General features: G+C 35.0%; 3 protein-coding genes across 3 annotated transcripts in view; 1 reads left to right on the top strand and 2 right to left on the bottom strand.

Annotated features, from left to right (window-relative positions):
- Positions 1-3,061, top strand: part of LOC102601450 (oligouridylate-binding protein 1B-like) — a 4,794-nt gene extending 1,733 nt beyond the window's left edge. Inside the window, exons 2-12 of the mRNA XM_006342873.2 lie at positions 185-237; positions 433-535; positions 684-760; positions 836-897; positions 1,004-1,091; positions 1,246-1,321; positions 1,409-1,439; positions 1,600-1,716; positions 1,874-1,959; positions 2,131-2,307; positions 2,518-3,061. Of these exons, the coding sequence (XP_006342935.1) occupies positions 185-237; positions 433-535; positions 684-760; positions 836-897; positions 1,004-1,091; positions 1,246-1,321; positions 1,409-1,439; positions 1,600-1,716; positions 1,874-1,959; positions 2,131-2,307; positions 2,518-2,796 (1,149 nt within the window). The 3' untranslated portion in view covers positions 2,797-3,061. The remainder of the gene's footprint in view (positions 1-184; positions 238-432; positions 536-683; positions 761-835; positions 898-1,003; positions 1,092-1,245; positions 1,322-1,408; positions 1,440-1,599; positions 1,717-1,873; positions 1,960-2,130; positions 2,308-2,517) is intronic.
- Positions 3,062-3,494: 433 nt separating this feature from the next.
- On the bottom strand, positions 3,495-8,822 carry LOC102602115 (peroxisomal (S)-2-hydroxy-acid oxidase GLO4-like). Its single transcript, XM_006342875.2, has 12 exons — positions 8,733-8,822; positions 7,685-7,838; positions 7,489-7,613; positions 7,355-7,401; positions 7,025-7,102; positions 6,810-6,934; positions 6,580-6,637; positions 5,704-5,766; positions 5,378-5,447; positions 4,578-4,678; positions 4,001-4,105; positions 3,495-3,904 (listed from the first exon to the last, which is right to left on the bottom strand). Exons 2-12 carry the CDS (start codon positions 7,825-7,827, stop codon positions 3,725-3,727), a joined length of 1,095 nt encoding a protein of 364 aa, XP_006342937.1. The 5' UTR covers positions 7,828-7,838; positions 8,733-8,822; the 3' UTR covers positions 3,495-3,724.
- A 2,371-nt stretch (positions 8,823-11,193) lies between these two features.
- On the bottom strand, positions 11,194-13,667 carry LOC102579270 (peroxisomal (S)-2-hydroxy-acid oxidase GLO3-like). The gene is made up of 10 exons (XM_015306799.1): positions 13,405-13,667; positions 13,202-13,326; positions 12,804-12,892; positions 12,507-12,628; positions 12,289-12,346; positions 12,122-12,169; positions 11,974-12,043; positions 11,736-11,836; positions 11,504-11,608; positions 11,194-11,422 (listed from the first exon to the last, which is right to left on the bottom strand). The coding sequence occupies exons 1-10, from the start codon at positions 13,545-13,547 to the stop codon at positions 11,243-11,245; spliced, it is 1,041 nt and encodes a 346-aa protein (XP_015162285.1). The 5' UTR covers positions 13,548-13,667; the 3' UTR covers positions 11,194-11,242.
- Positions 13,668-13,834: the final 167 nt, after the last annotated feature.

Below are 13,834 nucleotides of genomic sequence, written 5' to 3' on the forward strand. Positions count from 1 at the left end.
GGGGGGGGGGGGGGGGGGTGAGTTTGTTTGTGGGTAGTGCTGTGTATGGGTAACTATCAACCAAGACTGACGAAAAGATACAGTATCTTTTACTTGAAACATATGTTTCCTGGGGTTTCTGATATGTAGTTTGTATCTTATTTATTTTACCCCCCTCTTTTTATTTGTACGTACTTTGATGCAGATACCAAGTGGAAATCTACCTCCTGGGTTTGATCCAAGTACATGCCGCAGCGTGTGAGTGTGTTATTTTGTATTATTGATTGGTTGCCTTCTCGTTTATACTGGCATGCCTTGATTTTACATACCAGTTAATGCTCTTGCTATTTTGATTTAGATACTGGAGGAGGTTCTTATAGATATGATGATTTTCCTTTGTTCTTTTTTTCCTCTTTTAAAAGTTCTAGTTTTTTCATTTCTGAGAAAATGCAGGTATATTGGGAATATTCACCCACAGGTGTCTGAAACTCTTCTTCATGAACTTTTTTCATGTACTGGTCTGGTTGAAGGGTGCAAACTTGTAAGGAAGGACAAGGTACATCTTTTCTCCTCGTGCAACTTGACAGCATTTTCTGTCGCTACTGTTTAATATGTTTTGTAGATGTTTTTCCTCTTCTCCTTGTCTTAACTAGGCATTTTTCTATTATATGGCTTTAAAATTGATTTTGCTTTGTCTCGTGCAGTCATCTTATGGCTTTGTTCATTACTATGACCGTAGATCTGCTGAACTTGCTATAGTTACTCAAAATGGAAGGCACCTGTAAGTAGGCTTATTAGCTGTGTTTTGCTTTAGGCCTTTTTCCTTTTTACTGAGGTTCATACCGTTTTTTTTCAGGTTTGGGCAGCCTATTAAAGTTAACTGGGCATATGCCAGTGGACAGAGGGAGGATACTTCAAGTGCGTTCAGTTCCTGTTTTAGTATAATGCAATTTGTGACTTCACATTTAATCCATTACGTTGCGTTGGAGTGTGTGAATTTGTGTATTAATTTTTTTGTTTGTAGGTCACTTCAATGTATTTGTTGGAGATCTGAGCCCAGAAGTTACTGATGCCATGTTGTTTGCTTGCTTCTCTGTTTACCCTAGTTGCTCGTAAGTACCTCCTCCTCCTTAATGCCTCCCTCAGAAGGTGCTCTGTCATGGTCAATATATTTGCTCTAGAAAGTGCCAAAATACACCAACACAAAAGATGATAGTTTACTTAAATGTGTACATCCAGTGGCTAATTATCCATTCCAATTGATAGTGATGCTAGGGTAATGTGGGATCAGCAGACTGGGCGTTCTAGGGGTTTTGGATTTGTTTCTTTCCGGAACCAACAGGTATCCTTTTATCTACATTTAATTTCTAATTGTCTTTAGGGTAATGCATGACTTTGTTCCCATTTAATCTTTGTTGTTCTTATCCAGGATGCCCAAAGTGCAATTAATGATTTGACTGGTAAGTTGCCATAAAAGTTTTCTGCATTCAGTTAATTTATTACTGATTGATGCACATGTTGGATTATTTCAAAGCAATTGAGAACCAGAAGATTTTGTTTTACCCCTTGCATCACAGATGTTCCTCTCCCAGAAGCTGATTGCTTGTGTTATGATGTCAGGGAAATGGCTTGGTAGTAGACAGATACGTTGTAACTGGGCTACAAAAGGAGCTAATTCTAATGACGAGCAAGGCTCAGAAATCAGAAGTGTCGTGGAATTAACTAATGGATCATCAGGTGTGTACAGTTTTCGAATGACAAGTCCTTAAATTTGATAAAGAGAATTATCCAGAACAAGCTAGTGTTCGGTTTTTGTTTGGAAGGTGGCTGGATTCAATGGGTTTAATTTTCTGATATTGATTCTGTCCTTCTTAATCAATGTCTCTTGTTGCAGAAGATGGTAAAGATCCAGCAAACAGTGATGCTCCTGAAAACAACACACAATATACAACTGTTTATGTGGGCAATCTTGCTCCCGAGGTAAGATATTCTTCTTCCTTTCTGAATTCTGCCTGTAAGGGAAACGGTAAATGGTGTGCGAGATCTTTAGGGGTAAACCATAAGGGTGCCTTTCCCCTAGCCCTTGGTCCGATCTTGAAGTACCATTGTGCTTTTGAAAAAGCTTAGTCCTATTACTTTCATTTGTTTCAGGCGACACAACTCGATCTCCATCGCCACTTTTATGCCATTGGTGCAGGAGTGATAGAGGAAGTTCGTGTTCAACGTGATAAAGGATTTGGTTTTGTAAGATACAGCACCCATGATGAGGCAGCTTTGGCAATTCAAATGGGAAATGCCCAATCAATTCTGTGTGGGAGACAGATTAAGGTAACATCATTCTACCTGCAGCTTTTTCCTGTATTACGCTTGCTTTGAAGTTCATGCTGTATTGGATTATGATATGCTCCTTTAATAAAATGTAGGATGATACTTATTAAGACAATATGTAGTTGTATCTCAGCTTTAGGAGTGTGTTTGTTATAATCAATTCTATTTGATCAAAACATTTAAGCTCAATTTTCTTATGTGTATTTCCAGTGTTCTTGGGGTAACAAACCAACACCACCTGGAACAGCCTCAAATCCTCTTCCACCACCAGCCGCAGCGCCATTAGGCCTCACTGCCACCGATATTTTGACTTATGAACGGCAGCTAGCTATGAGCAAGATGGCTGGTGTTCATGCCCTCATGCAACCTCAGGGTCAACATCCCCTGAAGCAAGCATCAATGGGAATGAGTGCTTCTGGAGCAAGCCAGGCTATATATGATGGTGGTTTCCAGAATCTTGCTGCTCAGCAGCTCATGTATTATCAGTGATGTGCAGAAATATGTCTTGACATTTCATTGCCTTTCTTTTAGACTAGATGAGTTTTTATAAATGTCTAGATTTTCTTGTATTCTGTTTTCGAAATCAAGGCTTGGTAATGCGGTACTCACATGTATGAATATTATGAGGTGAACATTTTATGTCTTTGATTTCGAACATTTTATGTCTTTGATTTCGTAAGGCGAGTGTATACTGCGAGTTTTATGTTCACTCCATTGTTCTTGTTCATATTTTCTTCATGCAGTAGTAGCATCACATTTAGAGAGTTATATATTTAAAACTTCAAATGATTTTTTCCATCTTCTTTATACTTCATTCAAATAATTATTTTGTTCAAGTGTGTTGAGGTTAATGTTTGTACTGCCGAAACTTTGATGGATATGAGAATCAGGTTTGAAGGTGAATTTCTATCGAGTTTGTGCTTGGTATGTTTTCCACTGAGACTGAGTAGATCGCTTGAAGACTGTTTTTGCCTAATGCTGTTGAAATATTCACCTAAAGAAAAAACATTTTTCATCACAATGGAGAAAAATGAGCTACACTTCTCAGCTTTGATTTTTAGGCCTTGGGGTACGTCGTGGATGGCAAGATGCTAATGAGCAAGACGCAGTTCTATTTATATATATTGGCTATATATTTTGTTTCGTCCAAGCAGGATCCAATCTGTAGACGATTTGAGAGCATAATGCATTGTGACAGTGTATATATATAGCGGAAAGGGAATTCCAAATCATAGTTTTCAGCATTCGAGCACAATCACAATTGATGGGGAGACAAAAAGGAACGAGGGATGTGACACTATCGTAGATTTGACAACACTTCTCACTTAAAAATTTGCTTATGATTTTAACACAATTGCAGAATTGGAGCTTGGTCCTGTATTTAAAGGAAATATACTTAGCAGCTTTCAGGATGAAACTACATCCTACAAATGAACCTTTCTTTCTCTGTTTTCACATGGCTTCTTGTTATGTCGTCGACACTGCAGCAGCCAGAAAGGGCCATTGTTAACTCAAATTCATCCTTGAGCATTTGAATAACCTGCTTTACCCCCAGCTCCCCCTTAGCTGCCAGGCCATAGATAACTGCTCGACCAATCTGCAGGTATATGCTTTATATTAACAAAAGGCCAAATCCCTGGTAGGAACAAGGTAGAGCTTAGAAATTGAAGTAAGATTTTTCAAATAAGTTCACCAGAACAGCTTTTGCACCAAGAGCTAAGGCCTTGAATATGTCTGTTCCTCGCCTCACTCCTCCATCGAAAAATACTGGAACTTTACCTTGAACAGCATGGACAACCTGAAATGGTGAAACCATTGAGATATGTGGATATTATACACATGCAGAAATGTTATGTTTCCGCTTGGACCTGTGATTCGAGTTTGGATTTCAAATACAATTTTTCTTAGATATCCAATCAAATACAAAGGATTAAACTTGTGAATGTGAAAGACAAAGTTGACTCCAATAACTAGCTTGATGTAAGGACCCAATTGATCTTGCTGTGGAACTCAAACATGACAGGAAGCTGCATTCAACCATCTCCAGGAGTCTTTGCTATACATTTGATAGGTCATAGAATTTATATATTTCCTCCAAGGTATGTTGTATCTGTGGTTTAATTTTTTGTAAACAAGAATTGAGAGTTCTATACTGACAAACTTTTGTGCTATGCCTAACATTACTGTTAAAAAAGTCTAAAAAGCTAATCCATTGAATTTATCAACATTCTATAAAAGACAACATTAAACATATTAAGGTAGGGAATAACCTCTTCAAGAACAGATATAGTAGTTGGAGCATAATCTAGTTGCCGAGCTCCATGGTTAGAGACAATGATTCCTGCAACTCCTGCTTCAATCGCTTTTATTGCTGCAAAACAGAAGCATATGCCATGTTTTTAGAATAGATGCTCAATTACTGAGAACAGCAACAACGCCTCAATCACAAGTTAGTCGGAGTCAGCTATATGCATCCTCGCTATCTGTTTTGCTCAATTTGAACCAACCTCATTCCAATATCAGTAAATTAGGTTCTCTATCACTAAGAGTTCTCTGTATATCCAATTGACATACAAATAGCTAACAAATTAATAAAACTCCTAGCATGTACTAAAAGGTAACATCTAATTAGTGAGACCCTTGAGTTGGGAAAATTTGGATTGTTGTAAGAAGCTTAAGATCCACCTCTACCACCCTCCTCTGTCGTAGAAAAACAAAAGTTGATTGAAAAAAAAGAGAGTTTATTTTGGTGAATGATGGCAAGTATCTGGAAGAAACCTCTTTTTTGTCTAGCTTAAGTACTAGAATTCATATTCCTGAGAATTTCTCCCTAAAAGATTTGTGACTATGTTCTTCATGATGTTTGTTTGTACCTCTATTTTCCTTACTTGACTGCAGTTACTATCAGATTTTTGCATTCACCAGCTCCCTTCTGAACTTCCCCACGTACAATTTACAACTTAATACCAACCTCCAGCTTTCATGGCCATTTGCTTTGTACATGCTCTTAGATACATAATCAGTGCACAAAACTAAACTATGCAGACATCGAGGGTTCAGTAATAAATACCATCTTCAGAAGTCAGAATGCCCTTAATCAGAATTGGCAACTTGGTAATTGATTTTAACCACTCTATATCCTGCAAAGTTTTTGGATCATAAAAGATTCGAAAAAAGAATGCAGTTGATCATATTTGTATTTTTGGTAAAAAATGAGAATCTGATTCTTCTAAATGTACTTTGTAGCTCAACAATTTACTTATTTTGACATATGTTGACATCCTCAACCAAAATGTTTGTTCTAGGACCAAGAGTGTATATCAATGATATAATATCATCCAGTGTTCTCATGTGGTATATTAAGGAAAAAAAATGAATAAACTTTAAACTTTGTACCTTCCAACAAAGAGAAGCATCAAAAGTTCCTGCAGCTAAGGCTTCAATATTTGAGCCCTTGTCCTGTAGAGTTTTATTAGTAGATCGATCAGTAAGCATGAACTATACCATTTCCAAGTTGATAGATTACGATGTTCTGCATATCAAACTAATGAAGAAGAACGTGAAAGCATATAAAGCAGCAACACATAGATGAGTGGAGAAGCGTTGTGCATCATATTCAACAAACTGAAGTAGCACACCAGTGCAGTCAAATGGATTAACTTCTCTAGACAAATATCCTACTGATGAGGATGTAATTTCAGGTTCAAACGAGAAAAAAAGGGGGAAAAGAGAAGCAATGCTTAGGGGAAAGCCTGTGTCATTGTTACCAAATACATTGTAATACGTAGAAGTATCTTTTCCCAAACTCAAGCATCATAGCAAGTTAACAACTAGTGAAGAGATCAGCTAATTTGCAAGTCAAAACTGTATTTCCATTGATGGAAACTTAGGTTCTACCTACTGGGCAGCAAAAGAAGTACCTACTTTATAGTTTCTACTTCATAGTCAAATTAACCATTTCAGTTTGCATTACTTGTGAAAAACATGACCTAAGTGTTTGGTACTCAAGGAACTTTATTTTAGGAGTGATAGCATGTGTTCTGGCATGGCAATTGTTGAAGCTAATCCTAGCGTCAACATCCACCCTGAACAAATGGAAAGATAAAATGAATGAATCATTCAGAAAGAACTCCAGATTTAGTAGAAAAAAATAGCAAATTATGGTCATTTCAGTCATAGAATAAATTTTGTTTCCTAAGAGAGTTTGAAATTCTCCTCTTTCAGTTTGAAAAGTGATTTGTCTGTAAAGCCAGAATATATGGTTTTACTTACAGAAACATATTCAGTTGATATAAGACCTTCGAAGTTCTTCAACTGAGGTGCGATCATCCTGCAATTGTGACTCTTTTCTTTCTAGATCAACTCAGGAGTACCAAAACTACACAAAAAGTTCCTTAAAAGTGTGGAATGATGAAACTAATTTCTAACCAGACAAGATTGAAGAAAACGATGAAAAGGATTTTAGCTACACTTGAGTGACATCAAAAAGATATATAGCTTACTTATTCTTTATATCTGCCTCCCTTCTACCAAGTCTCGGAGTATCAGCTGTAAGAATAATAGCCCCAAATCCATTCTTCTCAGCTCTACGTACCATAAGTGCTGTTATATCCCTTCTTTTGTAAACCTATTGACAAATGAAATGTAACATTCTGTTTCAATACATAAAAACCAGTAAAGATACATGGAGATCATGATAGTTGAGAAGAAATTTTACGTATATTTGGAAAAAGCGAACAGCATTGCAGCTGGTAGCAACCTCCTCCACTGTGCAGGTTGACATGTATGACAGTCCCTATAACCAAGAGAACTCAGTATCCACACACCAGAATTTGAAATTGATCCGCTTTGGAAAAATATTACTCCTCTGTTTTAATTTGTTTGCCTAGTTTTGACTTGACACGAAGTTTAAGAAAATAGAGGACTCTTGAATCGTGTGGTCTTAAACTAAAGATATGTGGAATTTACCAATGCCCTTTAATCTTGTAGAGGTTTTTTTTTTTTGAAATGGACAAAAGGGAAAACAAGACAAACATGGAGGAAGTACCATAATAACATCACATGCTGCAGCTCCTCTCGCTGTTGCAACTTCTCCTGGCATAAATACAACAGTTTGATGGAATCAGAGCTACATTGTATGTTCAGCTAAGTGACTAGGGTGCTAATTGATTTAATACAAACCTTCGTGATGTGCCAATTTATGCTTGGCCGTTGGGGCAATCATAATAGGAGCTGACGTCTTGTGACCTAGAATAGTAGTTGACATATCTATCTTGCTCACATCAACAAGTATTCTAGGCCGAATACTGAGTTTTTGAGAAGTTAGTGATAGATATATGTCTGTGGCTAAATCAACAGCGAGAAATTACAAACTTACATGATTCTAGGAAATGATTCTACATTTTCTTTAAGGGTGTGTTGGTCCTCAGCTCCTCCAGTATAGTAGTCGTAGTACATTTTCGGAAGGGCTTGCCTAGCAAGCTCTTGGAATTCATTCACGTTAACTGGCTCCCCTGCCATTTAGCTTGCACCTGCAAAACACGAGCACTCACATGTTACATTTCTCGCATTGTAGATTTTTTATCTTGTCTGTCTATTCAAGTGTCAAAACAGGGTCTTATACTTAGAGATGGATCCAGAATATTGCGTTTATGGGTTCTGAATTTTAGAAGTTTTTGCATACTAGGTGAATTTCTTAAGTTAAATACTAAAGCTACTAAGTCCTACCAAAACCGTAATTAGACTCTAGCTCTGCCCCTGCTTATACAACTAGTATGAATCAAGAGACTCAGAAAAATGTCAACCTTTCCGTCCTAAAATAACCAGCTTTAGGTCAATCTAACTGTTTGAGCTATTACTTATTAGTGAGGTCAGAGTTTTCATATACATTGATCAAAAAATGTACTCCCTTTCATTTCAATTTATTTGTCTCACTCTTTAGTTCCCAACTTCCCATATGACATGTTCAAGACATGAGATTAATGAGCATTTTGACACATTTCACGTACCTTTAATTCAACATCATTAGATCAAAAAGTTGTACTCCCCCTGTCCCATGACTCACTTTCTTTTTTAGTCTGGTATAAAAAAAAGAAAAGTGTTCCTCTTTTTCTTAAGCTTGGTGGCAAGTCTAACTAACACATATAAAATGAGACGGATGAAGTATTTAGTTTCTTAAACTCCGTATTAAGTCAAAACTAGACAAACAAATTGAAACAAGGAGTAACAAATTAATCACTCAAATTTGTTTAGGTATAGAACAAATCCTTTGTAACAAGGAAGATAAATCCAAGATGAAGGAGCAGCAATAAGTAAGAACAATTTATAATTCAGATTCAAACTTGACATCATGTGAAAACGGATCAAATTATTGAAGAAAGCTTCAGAAATTAGAAAGAAAGAAAAAAGAGGATTTTTCTGAGTACCTGCAAAGTACAAAGAAGAGTTGCGCTCTTCTCCACTCCTCCCTCTCTTCTTCGTGGTAGTTGAACTTCGACAAAAGTTGCTTTGCATAAATTTTAGTATAAATTATAGGAACCACATATTATAAGTACTAAATAACATCCTATCCCTTCTAGTTTTTTATTTACCAAAAATCCCTTAAAAATGATGTTTGCGGGATACATAGCGTTGTACACGGGATACATTAGGTTTGATACATTTCACATAGCGGGATACATAGCGTTGTGCACGGGATACATGCGGGATACATAGGTAAATAAGGGATTTTTGAAAATTTTGAAATAAGTAGGGATAAATGGATATTAAGGTAAGTAAAGGAGTGTAGTTAAGTAATTTGTATTTCACCTTTTTTTCTTTTAATAAATTAAGGTACAGAAGAAGGGGATTTCCAACTGGCAATTGAACTACCAACAAGGTACCGACCGGGTTGTGGTGCAGTGGTGAAATTGTTTCATCCTTAATCAGAAGTCTCGAGTTCGAGCCTTGGGTATGAACAAAATTCTGTTGGGAGCACTTCCAAATGGACTCTGCACAATGCGATCTGAATTTAGTCGAGCTTCCATGTGGACTCTAAAACCGGATGGCAAACAAAAAAAAAAAAAAAAAAAACTACCAACAAGGTTAAAATTTAAATAACAGCAACCAACGTGAAAATTTACATACTCGAACTGCTAAATTTTTGAACGGTGCTTTTCAGTTAAGAAAACTGTTTTTTCCTTAATACAACTTGTTAATTGTTTAGCAATATCCTAATCTATAGCTTGGAAGCATGTATTGCCGGAGACTTTTGGCTTTACTTTCCTTTTTAATTCATTTTAATTAAATAATTATGTCTTTTTTTTTATAGTTATTTAATATTTACTTTACCTATGACATATTTAGAAACATTTTAATATATTTTACATATTTTTAGTTTAAGATAATAAAGTTTAAAGGTTTTTTTCTTCTTAAATTTCATGTCAAGTTAAAATCAAAAAAATAAATTAATATGAAGGGAGTAATTCTTATTTTGATTTTTAAAATTTTTAGATACAAAAAGCCTAGTGTGAGAAATATGAAGTTTTACATTCAAATTCAAATCTAGTGGATGTGGAATTAGTTAATGTGTGTGTAAGATAATCTGAATATCATCAAAATCCACGAGTCAACTAACAATAAGAGCTAATATGTAAAAGAATTTTATTTGAACGGCACAAAACTGTGATTTTAGAAAACAAAGAGTAAATTTACTAGAAGATCAAATTGTACCAATCTAACATGACTAAATGAATAATGGGGCGATATTATGTAATAATCAATTATAGATAATCAAAATACGATTATGTGTAAATATGTTTAAATATATTCCCTCTGTTTACTTTTACTCGTCATTATTTGACTTGTCACACTCATTAAGAAAATAATTATTGATACATGTATTTTATCAATCTATCCCTATTAAATGATGTTTAATATTAAGTCTTGGAAAATGATTTGGAGAATAGGTATTTAATGGTGAGGGTAAAACATGAAAAAATAATAATTGTCTTTTCTTGATATGTCAAAAGTGACAAGTAAAAATGAAAATTTATTTTAAGAATAAGTGACAAGTAAAAGTGTATAAAAACTGAATATGTGTTGACACAGTATTTCTATTAATGAAGGCAACAAAGTATTAAATAGAATTACGTGGAAAATAATAAGACTCCTAAACTAACTGAATTAAAGTAATCTAAACAAATAATTACTGCTGAACTAACTAATGCAATTCTAATACGAGCAAACTACTGATGTCTGAACTAACTCGTGATGTTCTAATAAAGTGAAGGCGTGACCTTTAATAGCGGATATTGAATTTAATGAATATGCATATTTTTCAATTCTTTTGCGTGTATAGTTGTTCTTTTTGCTTCAAGTCACCCTTAGGACAGGTGGTCCAGAATCTATACAGTTGACATATTTAGGTCCGAGGTGCTAAAATTTTAGCTTGCTTTTTGTATTATATTCGAGTTTTACTTTTTTGTAAAAAAAAAGTTAAAATATTATCATAACTATTTATATTTTTCGAAAAGAAAATATAATTTTCTTTCATATTTTATTATTCATTTCTCAAATAAAATGTTTGGAACTCTATAAATTGAACGCGCCTCTTCTCAGCCTCCACAATGTAATCAATAATTTTTGTTTTGTTTATGGGGAGATTTTCTCTCTATAGTTTATTCGATTTGAAATATATATGCCAATTGGCTAAATCATATAATAATATTATATTTTTAGTATAATTTTATGTTGATTTATCGTCTCTATGATTTATATTCGTAAGTATCCATATGATGCACTAATTTTTTCGAACCCAACACAAAGTGTCTTGTGCAGTAACGGCAAAATCATAAATTTCACTAAGATAAAATGTAATTTTTGACATATATTTTTTAATATACACGATATAATTTTCTGACGAGACCATTCATTTGGAAAGGAACAGATGATTAAACTACATCCTACCTAGGAACCTTTCTTTCTCTGTCTTAACATAATTTCTGGTAATGTCAGCCACAGTGCAGCAGCCAGCAAGAGCCATAGTCTGTTCCAATTCATTCTTGAGCATTTCAATAACTTGTTTTACCCCAGATTCTCCCTTAGCGGCCAGACCATAGATAACCGGTCGACCAATCTGTAGGAATATATAAAAAAAATAAAATTACGTTGTCCGTGTATATAACTTAAATTCATTTCTTTAAATCATTAAGTTTACCAGAACAGCTTTTGCGCCGAGTGCTAGAGCCTTGAATATGTCTGTTCCTCGTCTAATTCCTCCCTCAATAAGAACTGGAACTTTACCTTGAACTACATGGACCACCTAATTTAGGAGATTACAAGTTAATTATTCTCAAATTTTTAAGATTCAAAATAATACATTTCAGCTTTCAATTGAAAAGAACTTCAAAATGAGCTTGTATTTCAGATCTGAAATTTATGGGAATCACCTCTTCAAGAACAGAAATAGTAGCTGGAGTGTAATCCAGCTGCCGAGCTCCATGGTTAGAGACGATAATTCCTGCAACTCCTGCTTCAATTGCTTTCATTGCTGCAAAAATATTCAGTGTTTTCCATCAAACACATATATGGAATTTAGAGAGAAATTATTGGAATCATGTACAATGAGATATGGAGCTGATTAGAGTTTCTGTTGACTTGAGCTAAGGTTTATGATAAATATTATACCATCTTCACTAGTGAGAATGCCTTTTATCAGGATTGGCAACTTGGTAACTGACTTTAACCATGCTATTTCCTGCAAATTTCATCATATGATCTTTCTCAAGTGATAGTAAGGAACGCAACACATATATTTAACTTTCAAATCATGTACCTTCCAGCAGAACGAACGATCAAGAGTTTCTGCAGCGCAAGCTTTTTCCTGCAGAATTTTATTAGTAAGCATGGTGTACACTATTTCAAGTTTCGCCTTTCAGCATAACATGTAATTTGTCTAATACTCCTATTTGCTTTTAGTAAAAAGCCAGAATATTTACTTACAGAGACAAATTTAGTTGATAGAAGACCTTCAAAGTTCCTCAATTGAGGTGCAATCATCCTACATTAATTCTCTTAGTAGATCAACACAGGATTACCAAAATTATAAAATTTCTCAAGTACTGAATGATTAAACCAACTACTTCCGAATTAGAATGAAGATGAATCATGAAAAGGATTATAGCTAGATTTGAATGACAACAATTGTATATACAACTTACTTATTTGTTATATCAGCCTTCCTTCTACCAAGCGCAGGAGTATCAGTAGTGAGAATTATAGCCCTGAACCCATTACTCTCAGCTTGACGTACCATATGTTCTGTTATCTCTCTCTTGAGAGCCTTTTGACAATGAATAAACTATAAATCTCTATTTGTTGCAAAACATGAAAAATCAGTATTTACGTATGAAGATAATGAGAGTTGGGAATAATATCTTACAAAAGTCTGAATGAAGCGAACAACCTTGCACGTAAATGACAATCCCTGTATCCAAGAGAATTTAGCATCCAGACACCAGAATTCGATAAAATCTGTTTTTTTTTTCAGAAAATATTACCGCGATAACATCACGTGATGCAGCGCCTCTAGCTGTTGCGATTTCTCCTGGCATAAATATAACAGGTTTCTAGAATCAGTTAAACATAATTAGCGACTAAGGAGATACTCCCCGGTTTCAATTTGTTTCTCTTACTTTCCTTTTTAGTTCCTCTTTCCTTCTTTTGAGAACTCTTTAATTCTAACTTTCCACATGACATGTTTAAAACCACAAGATTAAAGATCTTTTGGTACATTCTACATATCTTTAGTTTAAGATCACAAGATACAAAAATCTTCTTTACTTTCTTAAATGTTGTGTCAAGTCAAAACCAGACAAATAAATTGAAATGAATGGAGTAATTGATATAGTACAACCTTCAGGGTGTGCAAATTTATGCATCATAGTTGGGGCAATCATAATAGGAGCTGATGTCTTGTGACCAAGTATAACAGTTGACATGTCTATTCTGCTCACATCAACAAGTATTCTTGGCCGGATTCTGAGTTTTTTGAAAATTAGTTAATAGTGATAGATATCTGTCCATGGCCAATTCAAGAGCAAGAAATTACAAACTTACATGATTCTACGAAATGCTTCGATGTTTTCTTCGAGTGTGTACTGGTCCTCAGCTCCTCCAGCAAAGAAGTCGTAGTACATATTTGGAAGAGCTTGCCTAGCTAGCTCTTCAAATTCATTCACATTAACTGGTTCACCTGCCATTTAGCCTGCACACACGAGCATTCATATGTTAAATTGTTCTTGTTGTAGAATTTTGGTCTTGTTTTGAGGGAAGAATTTAATGTTTTGAAGTATGAATATTAGTACCCGTAGGATACAGATAGTAGTTCACACTTCCAGTATCTCCACCTTCTTGTTTGTTATAATTTAGAAGCTCATAGATCAAATTAGCTGATAGCTGTAGTTGAACTTACAACTTTTGAATGCAGGGTCCATACTCACATATAGGCATAAGGGCTAAGGCTATTTCCCAAAAGTCCTTTTTTTTA

Source organism: Solanum tuberosum, unplaced genomic scaffold (assembly GCF_000226075.1).
Source record: "Solanum tuberosum cultivar DM 1-3 516 R44 unplaced genomic scaffold, SolTub_3.0 scf00040, whole genome shotgun sequence".
Lineage (NCBI taxonomy): Eukaryota > Viridiplantae > Streptophyta > Magnoliopsida > Solanales > Solanaceae > Solanum > Solanum tuberosum.